This window comes from Adiantum capillus-veneris, chromosome 2, assembly GCF_014529385.1.
Source record: "Adiantum capillus-veneris isolate H3 chromosome 2, ASM1452938v2, whole genome shotgun sequence".
Taxonomy (NCBI): domain Eukaryota; kingdom Viridiplantae; phylum Streptophyta; class Polypodiopsida; order Polypodiales; family Pteridaceae; genus Adiantum; species Adiantum capillus-veneris.
Window position 1 is genome coordinate 80,488,902 of NC_140932.1, and position 15,636 is coordinate 80,504,537.

Sequence of the window (15,636 nt, forward strand, 5' to 3'; positions counted from 1 at the left end):
ATAAACATGCCTTCATTTCAAGACTTTGCTTGAGATTGTGTCTACGACGTCAAAACTCTTCTCTCTCTCTCTCTCTCTCTCTCATGAAGTCTCGTGTTCAATACTCATTGGGCATATCTTTGGTGCTGTGTTGGATTTCCTCCAACAACAAAAAAATTCTCTTATTCCTCTTTATTGATTATATTCCTTTCCCCTTCTCTTAGTTCTTGATTGAAGACTCGTTGGTTAGGTCTGTGTGTGTGTGTGTGGATAGATGATCCTTGTTGAACAATGTTAAGATATCTTTTCTAGTCAAGATATGCTCAATTTGCATGGCCTTGATGCCCCTATGGGGAGGAAATCTTGAGATAAATTGTTCACGCATTCGATGCCTTTATGTGGAAGAAATCTTCATGAGTTCTATGTAAAAGGCAATGTCTTATGAACCAGATCCTAGTTCTGCAACACAAATGCAAACGCCCTCTACTCTGAGAAAGTTAAGGCTTTGGGCCTTGCCTATTGAAATTGTTATTTGGATATCCAAGTTCAATGGTAATATAATTCTACGCACACCACCTAAGCTCATGCGAATTTTCAAATAATACTTCTCATTTCCCTCAATTAAATTTTCTTTGTTGCGGGTCTCAAAAATACAACCATAATAGCCAATAGTGTAACGTCTCAATCCACCACCACAATTTCACTTCCCTCTTTTGATGGTCAACCTCAAGTCCTTCCAAACTCTGTTTTCGTACATTCAAGATACTTCGTCTTTGGTTTTTCATAATATTTCCTTGGCAAGATTGGCATGTCTACAAACTCTAATGCCACCACTCTTTCAGCTTGTGCAACATTGAAAGCCAAAGTAGTGAGTGCTAGGGTAAAGGAGCCAGTTGTAACACAGGTGCCTTTTAAAAGTCATACACGCCTCGATTTAGAGACACAAAATTTACTAGGAATCTTGCTTATGTGTCAACTTGTGATTTGTTGAAAACTGTCCCACTACTGGGCCTTGGGTGTCTCTAACCCCTAAAAGACCTCAAAATTTAAACTTTCTCAAATTGACTGACTAAATTAAATAAAAAAAATATCAATCTTGGTATTACCTAATCTGCCTTTGCATGAGGAATCTCATACAATTTTCAAAATTCAAATCTGACCAAATTTACAAAATCCCGCCTAAAATTACGCTTGTTTTCTTGAGTGTCTCTAAACTGGCTCCTTTACCCTATAGGTAGATAAAGGATTTCTCATCGTAGAACTCCTGACTCCCTTTTTTTGTGAAACGGTTTGTGGTTGCTTTTGGAGAGCTACCAAGTTGCCGAGGAAACTCTCTCTCTCTCTCTCTCTCTCTCTCTCTCTCTCTCTCGCGTTGGTGCTTCACGCGAGGGTGTAACAAATTTTTGACAGGTGCGTCCCTCCTCTCTTTGTAGAGCATGTCCCCTGGGTGGCGAGATAGTGATCGTGGATGTACTAAGCATCCAACTTTTCTACATCCATCATGTCCTTCCATTTTGGGCTACTTGAGACCGGAAGAGTTTATAAAAGTAGAAGGGTTTTCGATTCCAAGCTTTCATTGAAGAAATCTGGCACTTGCAAATTCTTCAAATTTTGAACTAAAAACTCGAAGAGTTTCAACTGTGCCCTTATTTACTTCCAATGATCTCAGAAAGTTGGAGTTTCATTTTTTCAAAAACTTCCCAAAAATGCAAAATCTTTGCTACATTCCAAGCTCTCCTTGAAGAAAATTGGTAAAATTTTCCCGCTTTTAGGATAAATATCGGCAAATTCTTCAAATTTTGACCTTAACACGGGAAGAGTTTTAACTTTGTCCTTACTTACCTAAAAATTATCTTGATTAAGAAAAATGTAAAGCCTTGTTCAAGACCTCTCTCTCTCTCTCTCTCTCTCTCTCTCTCTCTCCATATGCTCATGTTGCCCACGTGAGGCACATGTAGTGCTAGTTTGACTCCGAGACCATCCTACTCTATCTCTTTGTGTGAAGCTACATCACATCCTCAAGGCTAGCAAGATAAACGTGTGGAGGTGCTCAATGCGATGTTGTTGATTTAGCATTGTCCAAAGCTTGGAAGCATGAGAGTTGGACATTTCCTCAAGATCTTTAAGATAAAGTATAGTTAAATACATGTCTGTCTCTTTTTCAACCATTGGCCTTCATTGAATGAAATAACTCTCTCTATCTCTCTCCTTTCCCTCCTCATTTTCTGTCTTCCTACTCTCTACCCACATTTTGTCCCACCCTCCTTACCTAGCAACCTCTCTCTCTCTCTCTCTCTCTCTCTCTGTTTTTGCCTTATCTTTTCTTCCTTGAGTGCCCATGTGCAGTGACATCTGCACGCTCACACCGTATTTGGTGATGCACCCATGTCAAGTCTACTCTGACCTTGAGCTACTTCTGCTCTTGAGCAGCTTCAACAATCTATTGCTCGCAGGCCCTGCTCCACAACTAATTAGCCATGTTCGATATACTGCACCTCCACCTCTGTTTCGCCTTCAACAATCTCTAATGCATGCCTGGTCCCCATCTCTGCCTAGCTTTTTAGCATGCCCAATCCCTGTCTCCTACAACTTGTCGATTTTCACCTTTGCGACAACCTCGTCTCTGTCCATGTATGCCTGGCTTTACCGCCTCGTCGCCACTGTTCGCTGCAGAGCAATACTCACTTGTAGGTTTTTCAAAAATTTGGATTTTTTTTTTCAAGTATTGACTCCCAATCGCTTTCTCTCTCCCCCTCTCTCTGTCTTCAGTGCACAATAATGACATCCAAACAGATACATGCACACTGTTTGTCACCCTCTCTCTCTCTGACACACACACACACACACGCTGTACGCATGCGAGCACCTACAACCAGTAGGACCTCTCTCTCGTAGGCCTTTGGGCTACTGTAGGTATGTAGGATTGAAAAACAAAGTACCTTCAAGGCTACACGTAGTTGTACGCGATGCTTGGAAAAGCATATAATATCGCATGGATGGCTACGGTCAACAACGAGGAAGGCTGAAAGCGATGGAGTCCATGCAAGGCCTGGAGAACTCGACGCGTGGAGGCCTTCTCCTTCTTCAAAAAATTTACGTTGCATTATAAAGAGTATAGCTGTGGCATGGACGGATGCTGTCAACAACGAGGAAGGCTGGAAAGCGATGGAGTCCATGCAAGGCCTGGAGAACTCCACGCGTGGAGGCCTTCTCCTTTCTCAAAAATTTTACGCTGCATTATAAAGAGTATAGAGCTGCATTATAAAGAGCATAGATGTGTCGCACTATTCAATTATACTTTTTTGTTCGTAATGCATGGACCATTCCTAGCACCCCAAATAGCCAGTTCTTCTGTCTACGCGAAGATGTAACGCTATGCCGAGAGTATCAGAGTGATCGCAAGCCTCTTGCGTACCGAGAGAGAGAGAGAGAGAGAGAGAGAGAAAAAGAGAGAATGGTTTCTTTTGTACGCCTCTTTTACAGATATCTTTGAAGCTCGCCTACAGAGAAACCCAAGCACCATTTGTGCGTTCATAAAATTTCTGTTTAGCACATAGTTTTGTGCTGAAGCTCTAGCAATTGACTTGTTGACGTCGGTATTGGGGACCTCGTCTTTTTTGGGACACTACTTATGAGATGGATGCAGATAATGCTTGAGTTGCAGCAGAGGGGATTTTCAGTCCGAGGAGAGGGATGGAGAGATCTTGCTCCTCTTACCTTCTTTTTGGCATCGAGACAAGCTTAAATTCCATTCTGCGGGGCTTCTTATACTGCTTCCTACTCGCATATTGTTTTCTTGGACTCTTCGCCATTACAGCTCGCTTTTTCTTGGGCATGGAGGCCATTGTTCAACAGACGCGTCAAGTTTCCAAACGTGATCCTAGTTCTGGGAGACTCATTGTGAAACGTGAAAGGTTGTGGAACTACACAGTAGCAGACATCACCCTTCTTGCTTTTGGGACCAGTTTTCCTCAAATTTCACTGGCCACAATTGATGCATGCTTGAACCTTGGAAATCTTTATGCAGGAGGTAATTCATTTTGATGTAACTTTGTTATCTGTGAGGGATGATATAAGTGTCGCTGTGTGTTTTTGTGTTTATGCAGTAAATGAGGGTTTGTGTACATTATCTATGCATCTTTGAAGTTGTTGAGGAATGACTGTGTTTGGATGGTTAGTGCTAAGTGCTAATACCAACCGTACGAGAGGCTCAAGTTATAGACATATGCGACCACCGTTTCTTTATCACAGGTTGTGAGAAGAGTGAAAAGTTCTGTTTGGATGGTTAGTGCTAAGTGCTAATACCAACCATACGAGAGGCTCAAGTTATGGACCTATGCGACCACTGATTCTTTCTCACAGGTTGTGAGAAGAACGAAAAGTTCTTGGACTACTCCCTTGTACAATGAAGGCCCTATTAGAGTTTCATCTCCTGTCTGGTGGTGGCTCTAGTATTTTCCGGGAGCAGATTAGGAAGTGAGGGCTATTTTGTGGGTGTGCCTAGCCATATTTGAGGTAGACATACCTTTTCCGGTGGTACAAGCCATGTATATGCCCACCCGATAGGCTGGCTTGAGGACCCTGCTCCTAGGCTTTCCTAGGGTCAGAGTCTTTGTTTTCAGCCATGTGTCATCATTTGATGACGTGACATAAATATGCCACAATGGCACATTGATGCCATGTAGAGTAATATGGCGGAGCAACTCTCTCTTCTGCCAATGTGATTGCCATGTGATCACTTTGTGACAATTGACCTAGTTTCTCTCTTTATGCTGTAAAAAACAGCCAATGTTCTCTCTGTCCCTCTATCTCTAGAATTGCCCCTTCTCTTCCCCCGTCTTTGGCAGGAAAAGCAAGACACCCCCTCTTTTGCTCTATTTCAGCCGAAAAGCAAGAGCAGGCCCCCTATTCGTGGTGGCTGCCCGGTTGCCTAAAAAAGCAACCCTGCCGCCCCTTGAGTTTGTGTTCTTGCAGGAATATCATCTCTCTGAGACTAGAGCAGGAGAAGGTTTTGGCCCGTTGTAATTTATGGTGATAACTCAGGATAAGTGCTCTATGCGTACTCAAGGTTGCTTTTATTGCATGAGAGAGCTCCTTTTACTTCATGAGAGAGATATGCAATAGACTAGAGAGAGAAGAGAGAATGATACTTTGAGTGAAGGTTCTAGAGGAGAGAATGATACTTTAAGTGAAGCTTATGTGAGTGATAGAGAGAGAAGAAGACTAACACTAGATGGGGTCCCAGGACCCAAACCCCCCTCCAAGGGCGCCCCCTCTCTATCGCTAGAGGGTATGCAGCTACTCTAGAGTGCACATCCTGCGTACAGGCTCACAAAGGAGCCAGAACACTGCCTAGGCTGTCCTAAACCCTAGAATTAGGAGTTACAGCTTTTCCACATGCACATAGGGTTAGATGTGCTCGTGACACCTATGCTCGAGGTATTTCCCATTGGAATCCGAGTCAGTTTGAAGAGCGGATTTTCACTGAGATCAAATCGAGTGACCTACAAGTACCCCATCTCCGGTTCATGTGCTTAGATCCTCCCCAACAATTAAAGTATTTCTTAAAAAGGGGGGGGGGGGGGGGGGGCAACACATCTTGTGGTCCCTAATGTGCTGTCGATCTTCTTTATTCTCTCTAGCTCCCTTTCACTTAATTTGGTTCATTTATATAATTCTATTGATATATGTGTGCACTTCCACTTGTGACAGCAGACATGCTCATTACTATTCATACTGCGTGAACACATGGCATACATACCCAATGCAACCCAAAGAAATTGGGGAATGGGTGTTTGGGACTTTTAGTATAGAGTAATCCACACCTTCATCACTTGTAATTCAGGGCCATCATTCTTCAATTATAGGACAACTCCTTCCTATTGTAGCTCGCGAGGAAGATCATGAGTTGAGCAGATCTCATCTGTCAAACATTGTTTGTGTTGTCACTTTTGCTCTCTTATTCCACTCTTTTGGCTTTTCAAAACATCTTTTTTGGCTTTCTTTTATGATTAAACACAACAGTAACGCTATATTGTGAGTCTTACTGGTTAGTTTTCTGTAAATTTGAACTTCTTTTCTTTTTTTCTCCCTTTCACTAAAACTTGCACTGCATTGTGCCACTTTTGCAACGAGCATGACTAATGGAGCCTACCTAACCTGTGGCTTAGATACAGCCACTTGCGGTTCAGTGCCAAAGACCACCGCCTCTTGTCTTCTCCACAACAACTAGTAAATACTCAGTAGGAATGACACTGTTCTGCTTCCAGGAAACTGCCTATTTAGTATAAATTGTCCTTGCAAGCATCACAGTCACCAAGACCATCATTTGAGAATAAGTGCTACTAAGTTCAAACTCCAAATTGGAGAGCAAGGTTTGTTTGTGAAGGTACTCACCTGCAGTTTTTTGCACATTTCCAATAATGAGAAATGCAAAAGGAATGAATCTTTCTTGGTTTGGGGTGTTTCTGGGAATCAAATATATGTTGTCTTTACCTGCAGTTTCCTTTAAAGGTGAATCTGGGGATTCATCTATGTATATATTGCATCTACAATATATTTTAAGTGCCCTGCTGGAAGAGTAGGATAGTTGTTGTTGATGATGATAGTTTAGATTATGTGAGTGATGCATGGGCATATTTAGTACTTTTGATGGTTTGATCAGAAAACACTCATGAGCTACTTCAGCTGTTTTACTTTGCTGCGTTTTGGTTGGACAAGATCCTGCTAACTGTTTCTGCATGCAAGACGTATGACGTAAAGATGCTACACTTTATAGTAACACGTTAGTATATTTACTGCAGGTGTGGGTCCAGGCACTCTTGTAGGCTCTGCTGCTTGTGATCTTTATCTTATACATGCTATGTGTATCATCATACTGAAAAAAGGCTCAATCAAAAAAGTTCTAGATCTTGGAGTTTGGGTGGTGGAGCTAGCTTGGTCACTGTGGGCATATGTGTGGCTTTACATTATTCTTTTGGTTAGTCTCAATGAATACTCTCTCTCTCTCTCTGCTATCTAGAATACATGGAATTAGTTTGGTAAGAGAACAGATTGAGCTCGAAGCAGAACAAACTGTGCAAGATTCTTGGTGTTGTCCAAAACACAATGGTCCAGTGGGGTTTTAAGGCTCTTTGCAAGGCCTGATGCGTTTTAGGTAGCCATCTATGGTTTAATGATTCAACAAATGATTGTATTGCCTGTTATCATGGTAGGAGTGCACCTTACCTGCATACGGATATTTTGTTGCTTGGATATTATCCCTTGAGCTTTGACCAAAAATCAGTTTGCAGACCTTTATATTCTAGTAATCGTCTGTGTGTGTGGTTGTGAGGAGTGTATGATTTCCTTTTGATACCTAGTGTTCGCAATGTGGCACTCTTGGTGTTACTGTGAATGTCATAGTGTTCAATTTACTTTCTGCATAATGAATTTGATAATTAGTAAGTCTTGAGGACGATCACTAGGAGTTTATAATTTGTACTTAGTTGTAAATGATGTTTTTGGATTGCTGTGCTTACGTGTCCATGCACATGCGTAAGTGAAACATGGAAATAATCAAAGGAGTCAAAGGCAGGCTGTCAAAGCATATGCTTCTATTGCATCTGCCAAATGGTTAAGAAATCCTAATATCCTAGCCCAAGGCTGAAGGCATGGTCTAACAAGGTATATGTGCTAGATATATTGTGGGGGCATATACAGAGAAATATGGAATGTGGCACGGGAATGGCCAAAGTGGCACAATGGGAACAGGGACCTGAATGGGGACACAAAAACATTTAAATACACAATTTTCAGTAAGCTTTAAGCACAACAGCAACTGGGGAGGGGGAGGCAAGTTGTCCCTCGCAAGAGTGCTTGTTACTTCAAGAGACCTGGGAGCGGTAGAGCTTCAAGCTTTACTTGCAATAGGCCTAAGGGGAAGGGGATCTCTTATATGGCTTGTGAAGAGAGACCCCTTTCAAAGAGAGCCCCTCTTGAAAAGGTACCCTTCCCATTTGGCCATTTTATACATTCAAAATGTGTTCCAACTGGAGTCTGGACATGCCCATCTCGGACAACCCCACATTCTGTGTTGTTCAGGCAGTACCAAAACAGAAAAGTGGACGAATTAAGCATTTTGAAACGTTCTAGAGCCGGTCATTCAGCCATTTCGAGGCACCAATACATGCATCCCTGATTCTTTGGGTATGTATGGTTGTCACAAAACTGCATGGTTCAAGAGGTGTATATGTGTTGGGCATGCTCTGGGGGACATGCATGGTTGGCACAAACCAACATTGAATTGATCTGTTAAACAAACAACGTATCGGGATCATTGAATAGGGGTGTGTGCGTTGAGATAAGATTGAAGCGTTGTTTGCCACAGTGAGAGTGTCATTAGTGATTGGCTATCTAAGGAGTTCAAGGAAGGTGCTTGGGGTCATGCAACCTACCACACCTTGCCCCTAATTTGGAGCATCGTTGGAAAGGGAGGCTCCCAAATTGAGGATCCACAAAGATGATGAGATTGCGGCAATTGTGCAAGTTGCAACATATGTTCTCATGTTACATTGATTGGCACAGGAAACCGGAACGTCATTTTCATCTAATTGTGAGTATTGTCAATCATCATGAAGCGAGTCCCTCTTCATTCAAATTGACAAGATGCAATCTGAAGGGGGGGGAGGGGTGTGTAATAGAATTGAACACCCCAAGCCAAAGATCTATTGCAAGACACATGAGAAACTGCAAAATAACTTGAACAGAGAGAGGGAGAGAAGAGGACAGTCGACACGGCAGGGCGTAGTTCCACGCCCAGATGCACTGGCCCCAAAGACTGCCCCTTCTCGGTATTTCTTTATTATTATGCTTCATAAAGTAGAATGTCCGAGGTTCCTCCTTCTCTTAGCGCTGCCAAGCCAATCTGAGGAGAAGAGGAGGCCCTGGAGGCTGGAAACTTACAAGGGGGCCCCAAAAGCTAGGCGCCCCCAAAAGCTGATAAATAAAAAGCTCTAGGCTCAAAAGCAATTTCCCCATGGGCAGGTCCGTATGTTGTTGCCACGTCATCAGCCGAGCGCAAATCACACCACGATTTGCGGGTGTCCATACAGCCTGTCACGTGTCACCTTTTGACGTAAAAATTTTGTCGTGCTTTATTTAAAAGGTTTTAGGCCCCTCGGCAGTGTGCTTCAAGTTGGAAGGGGTTAGGTAAACCTAACCCCTTCTGGGTCTTTCAGCCATTATGCTTCTGCTTCTTTAAGTTGGCCCCTTCTGTCCGGGCTCTATTCTTTAGGCCATGTCACATCATCACTTTGTGACATACCCCCCTCTTGAAAGAATTGTAATTGCCCGCCAAAACAGGCGCAATCGCCCTCGATTACGCCTGCAAAACAAACATAGGACAGAAACTAGTTCAATAGAAATTGACTCTTAAGTACCGACGTACTAGACCACACATATCCAGCACTTGCATGAAGACGACAATCACTGAACATTCACACCACTATCCCCGCCGAGATCTTAGATGAGAATCATGATCATTGTAACTTATTCAGCAACCACGTCCATACCGCGTTGATCTTTTCATGGATGTTTTGATCTACTAAATCTCGTTATTATCACATTCACATCACCCATCAGGTGACTAAGATAAAATGGTGCAGCCATTTCATCATACTCAAACAACACACATGAGAGAGCACATGTAAAAGATTCATTTTAGGATTCCCATTTTAAAGTACTTCTTTACATAAAGTCATTCAACAGAATACTGTTAGCCTGTCCGTATCCTTGAAAGCTTAGCTTCTTTACATAAAGTCATTCAACAGAATACTGTTAGCCTGTCCGTATCCTTGAAAGCTTCGAAGAAATCAGTGACTTTAATCCATCAAGGTAATGTGTGACAAAGGAGCGGAGTAACTATCCTCTTGTGCAATCCGTGCCGCACCAAATTCAACATGTTGATTCATGGCAACTCTTGTAATAGTCGGTGCTAAACCAAAAGCTTCAAGGTAGAGCTCTAGTACATGAGGAGTATTTGCTAAGTCCTCCTTCTCCATCCACTTGGCATCAAGAGCCAGATAATTCTTGAACTTAACCAAATACCGTCGTGTCAGCTCACCTTTCACTTTCCTTTCCTTGTGAGCCAGGACTTGTTCGGGAATGATGATCTCCTCCGTCTCTTCTATTTCGGGCTGCTCATTTGGCTCCCTGTCCACTGGCACTTTACCATTGAAAGGTCTCAGTGGACTCACATGAAGTGTGTTGTGAATCTTCCAAGTATTTGGTAACTTCAGTCTGAAGGATACATCATTGATCTTTTCTTGTATCTAGAAAGGTCCATAATATCGCATACTTAGCTTTTGAAAAAGCCTCTCCTTACCCTTCCGTTTTCGTAATCGTGCCTTCTCAAACCGGAGTAGCACCCAATCATCTTCCTTCAGCTGCAAGTCACTTCGATGCTTGTCTGTTGCCTTCTTATGCCGTGCTTGAGACCACCATATCTTGTGTATACTGATCTGCTTAAAAAATCTTATCTTTGGTGCTCAAAATGGGTGGACCCTTCGTGACACCCTCGATAATCTCAAATGGTGCCTTCCTGGTAGGCGTATGAAGTGTATATTGTAGGCAAACTCCACCAAGGGCAAAAATTTCTCCCACTGAGTCTTTTAATAAGTGATATAAGACTTAAACAAATCGAAGACTACTAAATTGGCTATCTCCGACTGCCCGTCTGTCCCCATCTGTCTGTGGATGAAATGAAGACGAGAGTTTAAGCCGTGTGCCTATATTTTCCCAGATTTCCCTCCAAAACAAACTCATGAAGCGGGGATCTCTATTTGAAACTGTAGATTCAGGCATACCATGTAATTAGAAAATCCGCGAGACAAACAACTTAGCTAAATGGTCGGCTTTAATTGTCTTCTTCACCGGAATAAAATGGGCTTGTTTGTTGAATCAATCGATGACTACGCAAATGCCATCATGCCCACTGTGAGCCTTGGGAAAATGAGAAATGAAGTCCATTGCCATACTCTCCCAGGGTCGGCTAGGAATGGGTAAAGGTTGTAGGAGACCAGGCGCCTTGAGCTGATCAAACTTGACCTTTTGACACACCAAACAATTGCAAACAAAAGCGTCCACATCCTTTTTGAGCCTTGGCTAATAGAAATGTTTCTCCACACCTTTCAAGGTGGTGTCAATGCCGTGATGCCTAGCAAAAGGTGGACTATGGCACCCTGTCAAAACCTTGCTCCTCAACCCCTGAGTAACACACAACATTGTCTTCCGCATTAAGGAACCTTCCTATAGAGTATAGCTTGCAACTGCCTCCCCACTCTGCAACTGGTCAAAGATTTCTGGAAAATCCAGATCTGTGGCGTACTGATCACCCATATCCTATCCTTGAAGTTGTGATGGTGGATTGCTGAAATAGCCGATATCTGTGGCTTTTGAGACAACTTGTCTGCCCACCAAGTTCTTCTTTCCCTTAACATGGACGATCTGGAAATGAAGCTGCGACAAAATGTTTGTCCATCTCATCTGCTTATTTGAAAGTTGCTTCTGGGATAAGAGGTATCTCAAACTCTGGTGATCGTGAACACTATAAAATCTGCTCCGAGTAGAAAATGGCGCCATTGATTAAGAGCATGTACGACTGCCAATAGCTCCTTCTCCTAGATCTGTGCAATCCTTTCTGATCGTGAGAGCATTCTATTCTCGTAAGCTACAACATGGCCTTCCTGCATTAAGACCGCCCCCAGACCGCGTCCACATGTATCAGAGTAAACCTCAAAGGGTTTCTGTAAATCTAGTAGAATCAACACTAGACTAGTTGTCAATTTCTCTTTAAAGAGTCTTGAATACGGTAATTTTCGATGGTCCACAGGTGAAGGGTACTCCTTTTTGAGTCAAAATGTGTTAGGGAAAAGCAATCTCCGCGAACTTTTGAATGAACCGCATGTAGTACAAACATAAGCGCAAAAAGTTACGAACTTCATGTACATTCTTCAAATCTGGCAATCTCTAATAGTTTCGACCTTGGCCGGGTCCATCTTTACACCCTTAGAAGAGACAGGGGGTGCGGGCAACAGCAGCGAGCGCGCGTCAATTTTTCTAAGCGTCAATTATACTTCACAAAGTACAATGTCCGATGGTCCTCCTTCTCTCATTGCTCCCAAGCCAATCTGAGGAGAAGAGGAGGCAGGCTCTTCTTATAAACTTACAAGGGGGGCTCAGGAGCTAGGCGCCCCCCAAAAGCTGATAAATAAAAAGCTCCAGGCTCAAAAGCAAGCGCTTCATGGGCAAGTCGATATGCTGTTGCCATATCATTAGCCAGAGCGATTTGCGATTTAGAGGTGTCCGTACAGCCTGCCATGTGTCACTTTTTTATACAAAAATTTGGTCCTGGCTTCATTTACAAGGTTTTAGGCCCCTCCGTCAGGTTCCATAAGTTGGGAGGGGTTATTTAATTCTAACCCCTTCTGGGCCTCTCGGCCATTATCTGTAAGTTGGTAAAGCTTCTTCTGCTCCTTTAAGTTGGCCCCTTATGTTCTTTAGGCATGCCACATCATTACTTTGTGACAAGGGGCAACAATCTGGTAAAAATTTGAAGAGAGGAACCTAAGGAGCTGTACTTAATGAAATGCTAGATGGCGGAGAAGGCAAGGCTTGTAGAGGGAGTGCTACAGGCAATTGGGAATTTATATCAAAGTATTGGAAGGCCTCCTATCTAGTGGTACAATAGGAGGTGACTAACCAACAAAGAAAATACGTATAAACTTTGGATGCCCTTATTTGTTTCATGGGGTGTGGGGGTGGGGGGGGGGGAAGAGAAGCCGCTCGGTGTTTGTGGAGTGGTAGATACGTGGGAAGGAGCAGAGGAAGATTGTACCATAGGAGTAAGGGATGTTGACGAATCCCTTCGATAGTCGTATCCTAATGTGTCGATCAAGTAAGGGTGTAGAAAGCATGGTGATGTGAACTTGCTACCAACTGACAATTGGCCTAAGGGATTGCTGGTATAGGCAAGGCAAGGTAGGATTGCCACGAGTCAAAGTCATGACACCGCAAGTGATGATCAGGGTGACCACGACTAGTTTTACCCCAAAGATATATTCGATAACTACTATGTCACAAAGTGATGATGTGGCATGACTGTCCCCATCAGAAGAGGAGAACATGAGCTTAATTGGACCTGGATGAGAAGACCCAAGTCTGAGCCCAATTGCACGTTGGAAATGGCAGCGGGATTCGAGGTGCGAATCACAGGACTGCAAACGTGTTACGTGGGAGTCCATGTCACAAAGTGAGGACATGGTGTGCCCAAAAGGAAGAGAAATGGCCGGGTGGACAAGAGGAATTGAAACTGGAAGAACTGAACCTAGAAAGTGTGGCCAAAGATCCTAAGCAGAAGGGATTAGGGTTTTTATTAAAAACCTAACCCTATTGAACTTACGGAGCACCGATCGAGGGGCCTAAAATCCTAAAAACACCAAAGCTTGACCTTTGACCGATTTTCGTAAATTGTGCTGACAGTGATGACGTGGCAACTGTATGGATTTCTGCATTTTGCATTGCTGGCTTTTGGGCAGCTGTACGTGAGCTTTTGAGAGTAGCAGCTATCGGGTTCAATGCTTTTAGACTTGATGCTTTTGGGCATCCCTTGTAAGTTTAAAAGAGCCGAGAGGGCCACTCTTTTGTGCAGCATCTAGAAGCAGAGTCTCGGAGAGAGTTGGACTCTCAGGAGCTGTACTTTGCGAAGAGCAATAATAATCAAAAGGGGCGCCAATCGTTGGGGCCAGTGTATCTTGGCTCAAAACTCCGCCGTGCCGTGTCGACCTTCTCTCCCCTCTCTCTCTCTCTCTCAAGTTTAGTGATTTTGCAGTTTTTGTTGATGTGTTGCTATTGATTTCTCGCTTGGAGTGTTTAAGCTTGTAACGGTGGTATCAGAGCTCATAACGATTCTTCTTCTACGGAGGATCTGATCCTTTTTGCAACACACATGGGTTCTCGCGCGGAGAATCTGACAGAGAGGACACCTCTGACTTTGGTCACCAGGGTGATGAAGAAAAGTTGAAACCCAACGTGGGAACTAAAGAAACTGACAAAAATTTTTGCAAATTTCTGGTGGGAATCTCGACAAAGGGGGAGTACACACGTCAACTGTAGGTTGACACGGGTGAAAAGATTGATCAAGTACTCTTAAGACCCAAAATATGTGAAACACCTGAAGGATTATCCGATTGATAAGATTCACTCGAGATGGCGAGAGGCTGTCGATTCTCCTCTCAAGACGTGAAAGAAAAGCTGAGTGCAGAAAGGCGGAAACTATACTCGCAGAAAGAGTTGGACAAAGCTCTTGAAAAGATGAACGGGTTAAGCCGATAGGGGAGGCCAGCAGGGCTACCAACAAGTCATAGGGCACAAGGAAAGAATAGAAAGGTAAGCTAGGTCCACCGGATAATTTGGTCAAGGGTACTTTTTGGCCCTCGATGCAAAGTGGATGGAGGAGGAGAACATCGCAAATTTTCTTCAGAGAGAGCTGTACCTTGAAGCTGTTGAAATATTAGTCGTGTCTATGCCAAAAGTTACTGATCAGCAGGTTGAATCTGGTGCGGTGTGGAATGCACAAGAGGGGAGCCACTCCACTCCTTTGTGACAAATTGCCTAGATTGAATAGAGTCACTAATTTCTCCTTGAGATTTTAGGGATCTGACGGGCTGATAGTATTTTACGGAATGACTTTATGAAAATATGTGCACTGAATTGGAAATTTCCTTAATCGAAGTGAACAGTGAAGACATGTGCTCTATCATGTGTGTATTGTGAGAGACATGTAGAGAAAGATGAAATGTCTGCAGCATTTTGTCTAATTAATGATGTGCATCTAGACATTTGTCAGAGATCAGTGAGATCTGGATATGATGGCTAAGTGAATTTGAACTGAATAAGATTCTAGTGCATCGAGATGTCTATTTGGATGAGATGGTTGCACAATGATCTAGGCGCATCAAGAATTCTGGATGGAATGAGATCGGTTAGATTGAATGATTGAAACACGGTGTTCAGTTTGAACTAAGTGTGTGGTTTGTGAACTGCATGCTATGTGAACTGTTTGGTGGGGATGGTCATGGGCATGGTTTGCTTGATTGAAATGTGAAAAGAAAGGATATGAATCTGATAGTAACAAGATTTAGTACATCAAGACATCCGTGAAAAGACAATGCGGTCTGGATGCGATTGCTAAATGGTTACAATGATCATGATTTGTATCTGAGACCCTCGACAGAATTGTGATTGATTAGTGACTGATGTTTTTGTATAAGTGCTGGATTGGTGGAGTTTGGTGCATGGGTACATAGAGTCAGTGTCTACTGAAGAAAGTTTATGTCCTTTGGCTGTTTTGCAGGTGTAATCGAGGGTGATTACAATTCTATCAAGAGGGGGGAATGTCACAAGGTGATGACGTGGCGTGCCCAATTGGAAGAGAAATGACGGCATGGACAAGAGGAACTGAAACCTGAAGAACTGTACCCATAAAGTGTGGCTGAGGCAGAAGGAGTTAGGGTTTTTATTAAGAACCTAACCCTACCCAACTTATTATGGAGCACCAGCGGAGGGGTCTAAAACCCTAAAAACACCAAAAGCTTGACCTCTGATTGATTTTCGTAAATT

General features: G+C 43.1%; 1 protein-coding gene and 1 pseudogene across 10 annotated transcripts in view; one reads left to right on the forward strand and one right to left on the reverse strand.

The window, feature by feature from the left end:
* Positions 1-373: 373 nt before the first annotated feature.
* Positions 374-2,525, reverse strand: LOC147463058 (peptidyl-prolyl cis-trans isomerase FKBP19, chloroplastic pseudogene; annotated as a pseudogene).
* Positions 2,526-3,270: 745 nt separating this feature from the next.
* LOC147463059 (magnesium/proton exchanger 1-like) overlaps positions 3,271-15,636 on the forward strand; it is a 50,257-nt gene continuing 37,891 nt past the window's right edge. For 6 of the 10 annotated variants that reach the window (XR_015184847.1, XR_015184849.1, XR_015184848.1 and 3 more), the window contains exons 1-2: positions 3,271-4,009; positions 6,783-6,958. Coding sequence is in view for 1 of the 10 variants with exons in the window: in XM_086486901.1 (XP_086343027.1) it covers positions 3,673-4,009 (337 nt within the window). In the remaining 9 variants the exon portion in view is untranslated. The remainder of the gene's footprint in view (positions 4,010-6,782; positions 6,959-15,636) is intronic. The other 4 variants (XR_015184851.1, XR_015184855.1, XR_015184853.1 and 1 more) reach the window with 2 other exon arrangements.